The sequence below is a fragment of the Oncorhynchus clarkii genome, unplaced genomic scaffold (assembly GCF_045791955.1).
Source record: "Oncorhynchus clarkii lewisi isolate Uvic-CL-2024 unplaced genomic scaffold, UVic_Ocla_1.0 unplaced_contig_1258_pilon_pilon, whole genome shotgun sequence".
In the NCBI taxonomy this organism is placed as follows: domain Eukaryota; kingdom Metazoa; phylum Chordata; class Actinopteri; order Salmoniformes; family Salmonidae; genus Oncorhynchus; species Oncorhynchus clarkii.
This window is the reverse complement of record NW_027260906.1, coordinates 12,681-21,590: the sequence shown is the minus strand read 5'-3', so window position 1 is coordinate 21,590 and position 8,910 is coordinate 12,681. Positions and strand designations below refer to the sequence as shown.

The 8,910-nt window shown below is 48.6% G+C and overlaps 1 protein-coding gene across 1 annotated transcript; it reads right to left on the bottom strand.

Moving 5' to 3' along the window:
- Window positions 1-4,819: 4,819 nt before the first annotated feature.
- LOC139402193 (protein phosphatase 1 regulatory subunit 29-like) lies at window positions 4,820-8,254 on the bottom strand. Its single transcript, XM_071146295.1, has 3 exons — window positions 7,543-8,254; window positions 7,371-7,472; window positions 4,820-7,216 (listed from the first exon to the last, which is right to left on the bottom strand). Exons 1-3 carry the CDS (start codon window positions 7,903-7,905, stop codon window positions 4,820-4,822), a joined length of 2,862 nt encoding a protein of 953 aa, XP_071002396.1. The 5' UTR covers window positions 7,906-8,254.
- Window positions 8,255-8,910: the final 656 nt, after the last annotated feature.

The window sequence follows — 8,910 nt, the reverse complement described above, 5'->3', positions numbered from 1 at the left end:
GTAAAATCATTACAAGAGCTCTGGTAAAAAAACGTAGTGCAAGCAAGCCGAGAGAAGAGCCCCCACTGGGTTACTTTTTATTATTACAAAATACAAATATAATTGCCACTGTATTTGGCTAAAGGACCATTTTACAAATGGGCAAACGTTGCTATGACGTGACAGAAGCACTCTGGGAATGTTGTGGAAACGATGTGTGATGATCGAGGCAGGTCCTTGAGCAGGAGAGCACTTGAATGAGCTTCAGTCTTACTCCTCCTAGGGATTCATACATCCTATTTAGATAGAATAACTAATCGATGGCAAATTGAGTCATAAAAACATCTGAAACGTATGAAACTGTAGTATGAAACAACCAAACATATTTTTTTGTTACATTGTACTTCAAACACACTCAAAATGGTGGCAGTTGTAATGGTTGTATGTATGGGCTCTGGTTTGTACAGATGAAAATCCTTTCACAGCTTTGTCAACCATCTGAGTCTTTTTGAAGGGGCAGGACACTTTCTCACACGTGTCAATGTCTGTAAACTTACATTAGGAGTTCAGGGATTTGGAGCCAAAATTACAAAAAAGTCACCTTTCCGAGCGTTTTTAAACGGTCTCGCCAGGTTCCTTGAGAATCCCTCTATGTGTGAATGGTGAAGGGCAGAGTCAGTCACAGTTAGCCTCCGGTAGCATAGCAGTCCCTCTGTAGAGTTTTCAGGTGTAGTGTCTCTGAGAGAGGAGATCAGTGGGTATCGTACCTTTAAATCCCCATAATTGTTTGTTTGTTGTAGCTGTTTCCTTCAGGAAGACTGGAGAGTCTGGAAAGAGTTCTGTAAATCCAGTGAGATTTCCTCTCTCCTCTTTCACTGAGAGAGCTGGCATTGTGACTCTTTCCTTCCAGAACCTTGTCGGTTCCAATGGAAAACCAAAATGGCGGCACTATGGATCTGTATGGAATATGATCTCGGATCAGTCTCGCAGGATAAACCAATCATAACCCAACACTACTTCAAACAGAGAGAGCTGAGGGAACCGAAAAAAACCACCCCTTGTAACATCCAGGTAACATTTATATAACATTTACTCATTTTAACCACTCTCACCCACAGACTGGTTTGTATTCAACATGCATCATTTCATCACAAACAAGCGCAGGTGAAACAAGATCAAATATTTGGGAAAAAAGAAAAAGGAAGAGAAAGTGGAAAAGGAGGGAGTGAAACAAATCTTGTGCAGGAGGAGAGCTAATACAATCCAACTCTCAGAGGAAGGTAATTCCCAGCTTTTCTCCTTGGATAAAGGGGGACAGGTGTTATTCTGCTGAAGCCCATGCAGAGATGTCGTGTTCAATCGCTACACACCACTGAAGCCACATTCCCATTAGGCCCAGGCGCTTACGGGCGTGTGTGTGTGTGTGTGTGTGTGTGTGTGTGCGTGCAGTGTGGAACAGTGAACACTCATACAAGAGGACACAGAGGGTGAAGAAGCGAAAGAAAGAGAAAGAGAGAGAGGGAGGCTGAAATTCCTTTTCTGAACATTTTCTCCTTATGAAAAGTATCTCCTTGGCTACCACCTTACATCACACTACAACACTGTTGCTATTGATAGAAACGTACCCTATTGACCCCTATTTTAAATCAAATGCATCACCTCTGGAGAGTTCATTCAATGCACTAAAATGCTGTCTGTAAGTCATAGTAAATCATATCGGTCCATCTAACCTGGGAGACTTCAGCACAGGATATCCCCTGCTTCCCATTTCTCTAGAGAGGTGACTACAACCTGTCAGTGTGTCCTTGACACTGTTGGGGAAGCTGCTCTGAAAATATAGTTTTCCAAGCTACCAATTACTGCACACTGGAAGAAGTTAAACTACACTAAAGCTGCCCTTAAGAAAGAGTTTATAGTTTACTGAACTAAAGTTACTTTTAAAAAGCAGTTCACTGCATCCAAACTACTCCATGAAAAATGATATGTACATTTGAAATGTCATAGAATACAAATAGCAAGAACAGATCGCTCTGTAGTTAGACGTTAACAGAATGTGTCATTTATCCTATTAAACACAAAAACTATGTCTCAAGTGAGAATTAGGCAGGTCTGATGCCATTTCGTTTTTTTTCCTACTTTTTGCACAAAAAAAGTAGTGTGTAGTTCCAGTAGCTAGCCAGACTTCTACATGGCAGAAAAGTAATGAACTACTGAAAACACGACTAAGATTGTAATTTAACTCAGCTACCATCAAGTTCCTGCAAAATGTAGTTACATTACTAGTTGGACTACATGTAGTTCACTACTCCCCAACACTGGTCCTTCATACGCAGCCAGCTGTTACAATGACAGACTGCCTCCTATAGGATTAATACATACAGGTCACTCTACTGAAAAGTTTAACAGCTGGGTCATGCATTAAAGTGGACTAGGTGAATGTACCCTCTCTATCTCTCTCTCTCTCTCTCTCTCTCTCTCTCTCTCTCTCTCTCTCTCTCTCTCTCTCTTTCTCTCTCTCTCTCTCTCTCTCTCTCTCTCTCTCTCTCTCTCTCTCTCTGTGTGTGTGTGTCTGTGTGTAGGTGGATATGAGCTGTTCTCTCCTTGTTTATGCATTTCTCCACAGTTGCCTGTCAATATTCCAATCTCACAGACTCCTAATCAACTCTCGAGCCAGGCAGGCAGATCTAATTCAATTAGCTTAAGGACTCTACACACAACCCACTGCTGCATATTGACCGACCCTATACACACACACACCAGCGTGCGTACACACACACACACACACACACCAGCGTGCGTACACACACACACACACACACACACACACACACACACACACGTACACAACCTCCCCATGACACAGTCTTGTTTAATTGCTAATTAGTGTGTCTAATTAAAGTGGACGCTCATGGTGTTAATATCCAGAAAGAGGTGTTGGTGTTAATTAAAGGTGTACCTCCTTACTCCGCCCCTCCTTCAGTTGTTATGAAATAAGAGGGGTATTGAGCTCTTGAGCTTGAACTGCTGTACAGTGGAACTGTGTGGGTGAACCTGTGTGAAGTGGGTCACCAGTTAAAGACCACGATCCATTTTTGATCACATTATTAAACGTGGCATGGACGTTTTAAGCCAAATTCATCTCGACAAAAGGATTGCCAGCAGCACACAAAGTGCTCACATCAAATGATGCACATTGTCTGTATTTTATCTCTGTTGACCCACATTAATCTGCTGACATGAATATGCACAATACGCAGAATGTATCTCTCTCCCTTCTCTTTTCTTACTCTCTTTTTCTATCTCTGTGTTTTACGGTCTCTCCATCTCTCTCTGTATCTGTCTACAGAACCTAGTAAGTCACAGCGACCGCTACCCAAGACACCGATAACAACAATACAGCTGTTCACAATCTGAGTCCCATTCACAGGGTCCAGGTTAAATGTCTGATCATAGATCAACATGTAGGGCCAGATACCTGATCCTCCTCCCTGGAGCTCCTAGCGACATGTCTCTGCTCCAGGGGTGGGGCTACTGTTTTACACTGCTGTGTCAATTCCCTATCTTCACAGGAGGTTACGTCTGGCCTGTATCACAGTGCATTACCCTGCCTGCCTGGTTGGCTCGTCCTGTGCTATGGCTGACTGAAGACCCAAAGCCTGCGTCACAAAGGGCAGCCTATTCCCCATTGGCCCTGGTCAAAAGTAGTGCACTGTTTAGGGAATAGAGTGGCATTTGAGACACAACAAAAGCCTGCATCCTCACACCGTAAAGCCTCCCTGAGTGTTTTCAGTTTTTCCTTTTTATTCGTCTCCGCCTGCTGTGACTATGACAGCCACTATTGAAATGCAAATGTTTGTGCACCATCCAATAGCATGGATGATCTGAGGGATAGGAAGGAGAGACTGCTTGACAGCTCTGTTCACAATCACCATGTTTTCCCCCTTTGTATTGCTCTCTCTCTCTCTCTCTCTCTCTCTCTCTCTCTCTCTCTCTCTCTCTCTCTCTCTCTCTGTCTCTCTCCCTCTCTCTCTCTCTCTCTGTCTCTCTCCCTCTCTCTCTCTCTCTCTCTGTCTCTCTCCCTCTCTCTCTCTCTCTCTCTCTATCTCGCTCTCTCTCTCTCTCTCTCTCTCTCTCTCTCTCTCTCCCTCTCTCTTTCTCTCTCGCTCTCGCTCTCTCTCTCTCTCTCTCTCTCTCTCTCTCTCACTCTCTCTGGGTATATTATCTCACTGTGTTTCTGTCTCACCAACACAGACACACACATTATCTCCGCGCCCTACATGCGCCCAAAAACATGTGTAGGAGTTTAGACTGACTCATACACACACACACAAAAAAACACTGACACACACACATACAGTACACTCGATGACACACGCATACACTCAATGCAGACACAAACAGGCGATACGTCATCTGATTTCCTGTCTCTACACACAGATGAAAGTGTGGCACAGAGAATGACACTCCAACAGGTGAATTCCACATGAAGTGTTCACTGAATACTGATTGGATGGTTGGCCTGGGCTCCCTGTCTCTAATTATAACTGTAAAGACAATGAGCAGGTTCCAGAAGTAGTCCTACAGTCCACAATGACCCTGCTGTACTGTCATCTCTCTCAGCTCTGGTCCTGCTGATGATAACATGTTTTGACATGAATCAATGAAACCTACTGTAAATGAGTCAGACTCAACTTAACTCTTTCACCACCCTCATTCATTTCATTTTCTCTCTTTTCTTTCGGCTGGCATCTCAAATTGGCAGTTCACCGGGATCAACAAGAGACCCTTTCCTCAAAACTCAAATTCCCACAATGTCTCACTCTCACTTCCTGTCTTCCTTTCACAGCTTCTGCTGGGCTGACACGCCCTTCCAGTAGTCGAGGATGTCGTGGAGGTCCTCCCCTTTGGCAAACTGCACCTTCTTCCTTAAGGCGTTCCCGGCCGTGACGTAGCATGACTCATCCCTCTGGCCCTTCCTGTAGGGCCGGAACCTCTCCCAGATCCTCAGAGAGCTCTCTGAGGAATACTCAGGGCTGGAGGAGTACCCGGAGTAGTTTTGGTGGCGGGAGGGCGAGAGCTGCGAGTAGGAGGCGGCGTCACGGCGGGAGCGGGTCAGGGGCTTGAGGAAGGAGGCCCTCTGGTGCGGCGAGCCCTGGTGGGAGCCCTCGTAGTACAGAGCTGGGACAGAGTGGCGGTGCTCTGAGCAGTGGTAGTCCTCCTGCTGTTCCTGTCCCTGTCCCTGTCCCTGCTGCTGCTGCTGCTGCTGGTGATGCTGGTTGGTAATACCATCAACACCACCACCACCTCCACTACCACACCCACCACCCCCACCTCCTCCCCCACCGCTCCCCACCAGAGGCAGCCGCTCCAGGGGCTCTCCACACCCCGCGGGGCTGCCTCTCTCCCCTGGGTACTGCTGGCAGGGGTCCGGGCTGCGGGGCTCGTGGATATCCAGGCTGTAGACCCGGCCTCCTCCTCCGGTCCCTCGTTCCCGGTCACGTCCCATGGAGTTGCAGGACGAGGTGCTGCACTGCTTCTTCACGGCACTGATCACCACCGCAGCGTCAGCGCTCATCTGCCTCATGACGGGGCGCACAGCGGACGCAGGAGGAGGCGGCCGGTAGGGTGGCGACACAAACCCCCCGCCACTGATCCCCGGACGCTCCGAGAGAGGGACGGAGAAGGGGAGCGGCGGTGGAGGGGGGATCTTGGTGGTAGGGGAGGGCAGGCCCGGGCAGGTCTCAGTGATGCCGGGGGAAAGAGGGATGAGGCCACGGGTCAAGGAGGAGGTGCAGGTGGGTGGAGGGGAGGTGGGGTAGGAGGTGGTGGTGGTGGCGGAAGAGGCAGTGGAGGAGGCGGCCATGACAGAGTCCAGCTTCAGGGCGTCGATGCAGTTATTGATGATCTGGTTGACCTTATCCACCTCCATGGCGATGGTGGAGATCTCCGAGGCCGAGCCTCGCCCGTCATCGTCCGAATCCTCCCCCACGTCCGTCCCGTCCTCTTCTCTTAGATCCTCATCCTTCATCCCTCCCTGTCCTCCTGTCCTCCCTCCATCTCTCATCACCCCCTCCGTCCTTACATCCATGTAGTTGCCTTTGCTGGTCAGCATGGCCTCAGAGAAGGCGGTGGGCATCTTATCCTGAGGGATGGAGGAGAGTCTGGAGGAAGAGGTGTTGGCGGAGTGAAGCATGCCCGAGGAGGAGGCAGACATTGGTAGCTTGCCCCCGTGCGTGTGGTGCTGGTACTGGTGGTGGCCCTGACCCTGGGCCTGCTCCTGGAGCTTCTGCACCGCAGACGGGTCGTTCCCCACGGCCGCCGCCACCTCCGGGCCATACCTCATTTCTAGAATCGTCTTCTTCACACAGATGGACTTTTGCTTCTCCTCATGCCTCCTCTTCTTCCTCAGACAATAGTAGATGAGGCCCAGGATGCAGAGCATCCCGATGAGGCAGCCCACGATGGTCATTATGTAGTGGGTGGTGGTGGAAGGTGTTGGCGGCATGTCGTCGGGGTTCTGGGCTCGGGTGGAGAACTGGAGACAGGTGTGGTTGTAGCGCTGGGAGGTCCGGATGGAGGCCACGCAGAAGGTATAGTTGGTGTGTGGCTTGAGCTTGTTCAGTGTGATCATCTCCTTCTTGAGCTTCAGGTTCATGACATCAGAGACAAAGGTGTTATTGTACTGCACCAGGATGTACATCTTGCTGTAAGGTCTGGGGATCTGGACCATGATAGAGGCCGTGAAGAGGGACACGTGGTGGAGCTTGATGCTGGGGCTGAAGCTGTGCTCCGTGGAGGAAGACGAGGTGGTGGGTTGGTGGTACGGACCCACACGGTCAAACATGTCCGGGCCCATTCCGGAGGAATCTGAGTCTGGCGGGAGAGACGTCATCCCGGGGATGAAGACCCCATCCCGGCAGACAGAGGACAGAATCGTCCGAGCGTTGTGCCCGGCGTGGCCGGACGCGATGGGACTCAGGAGTGGGTAGCCAAGCATCTCCCTGGGGGTCTCGCACTGGAGCCGGTCGTAGGTGTGTGTGACGTTATTGAAGGCCTCCAGCCAGGTGAGGAAGTTGTACAAGTCACAGCCACAATGGAAGGGGTTCCCAGCCAGCTCACACACCATGAGGCGATTCAAAATGGTAAAGGTGGAGGGGTCGAGGCGGGCCAGCTTATTGGACGACAGGTCAATGCTGTTGAGACTGAGGCACTCATCCAATGCATTGTTGCCAATGACCTTGATGAGAACATACCGAGACAGAAAGCAAAAAATTAAAACAAAATCTGAATCATATTGTACATACAGAATAATATCAATTTATCTTTAGCAAATAATAGAATTTAAATTTTTAAAAACTACAGAACTAAACAAAAATCGACCAATGTCACACCTCAATGAGGTTGTGCTGGAGGAAGAGGCACTGCAGCCGGCCCAGGCCCCTCATCATGGCTTCTGTCAGGTTGGTCAGTTTGTTGTAGCCCAGCTGGAGAACCTAGGAGAGAACCAGAAAGGATTACGTTAAGATTAAATCAATCAACCCACTCACCCACCACCCAGTGTACCTGTAGGTTGGCCTGTTGAGCGAAGGCCCCGTCCTCGATGTAGGAGATCTCATTCTTGGTGAGGTTGAGGTCCGTGAGGTTGGTGAAGCGGTACATGGAGGTATAGGGGATCATTTTGAGCTTGTTCTCGTTGAGCCTCAGGTCGTGGACCGTGTTATTGATGTGCTGGGGGATGGTCTCATATGGAGGCTGGTTCTGGCTGCAGATGGCTAGCCACACGTAGCCCTTGTCCCCCTCGATCAGCCAGCAGTCCCCCCAGACCAGGCCCGGAAGGTGGAGGAAGAGGATGAGAGAGGGAAGGATGAGGAGGGTGGGGGTAGATGGAGAGGAAGAGGAGGAGTGAGTGTGAAGCCTGCTGAGCATGATGATGGAGGGAAGAGAAGGAGGAGGAGGACGAATGAAGAGGGAGGTTTTGTTAAGATGGAGGAAACGTGGGACTGAAATAAGGGAAAGCGAGGTTGAGTTTAAAGGAGAAAGAGCGTGGGGGATGGACAGGCGTAGCTAGGTTGTCCTCAGAAAGGGGAGAATGGGTTTAGCTTGGGTGTAGAAAAAGAGGGAGGGGCCTCACACAGTCAGTCACAGCTGTATGGTTGTCATGGTGATTAGCAGAGTCCCCATGTCTTTTCACTTCCTGTTGGACTGCCGTGGGGAGTGAAACAGCTATTCCTCATAATCTCTCCGACAGGAAGTCTTGTTGATTGATCACATAGGAAGTAGCAGGATCCGCTGGCGAGACGTGAGTCTGTGGAAGAGAGGAGAGGAATACCGTGAGGCAACAATAGAGAGGCACATGACAATAATAACATGGAATGAACCAAACAACATAGAACACAAAACACCAGTGTTGCATACAGATGGAGAGTCTTCATTTGATCACCCTGTTTCAGGATAACTTTCCTGGAAATGTTAAACGTGTAATGTATTTGAGGTTTAAAAAGGCTTCTGAAGTTTGTAATTTTCACGTTGAAATTTTAGACTTGATTTTCCCCAAAATGTTTCAACCCCTACAAAAATGTCCATTAATTTAATCCACATAATAATTCACATTTCCTGCTGATGCAGGATTAGCAAACTGGCTCAAATTAAGATCCTACATCTGTATAAAAACCTAATCACATGGGACAGCTATAAAATCAGGGGCAATTTTAGAAAACTCTGATCTCAAGTGGCACTATGATTAAGGAGACGATTCTAGAAAAGCACACGTCCTCATTCCTCAAAAAGCAATACAACATCCAGTTTATAGATGAAAACACATCTTGAATGGGAGTCGAAAAATGCACTGTTTAACACACACCATGACCCCTTTCTCTCTGACAGCCACTCTCTGCAAACAGAACAGATGCTTATTCATGACCATCATGTGCG

Bases quoted from the DNA above. Each gene is read 5' to 3' on its own strand.
- LOC139402193 (XM_071146295.1), bottom strand. From the start codon at position 7,905: ATGCTCAGCAGGCTTCACACTCACTCCTCCTCTTCCTCTCCATCTACC. The intron at 7,473-7,542 runs GTACACTGGGTG...GTTCTCTCCTAG, and splicing joins CTCAACAGGCCAACCTACAG to GTTCTCCAGCTGGGCTACAA. The intron at 7,217-7,370 runs GTGTGACATTGG...GTTCTCATCAAG, and splicing joins TCCAGCACAACCTCATTGAG to GTCATTGGCAACAATGCATT.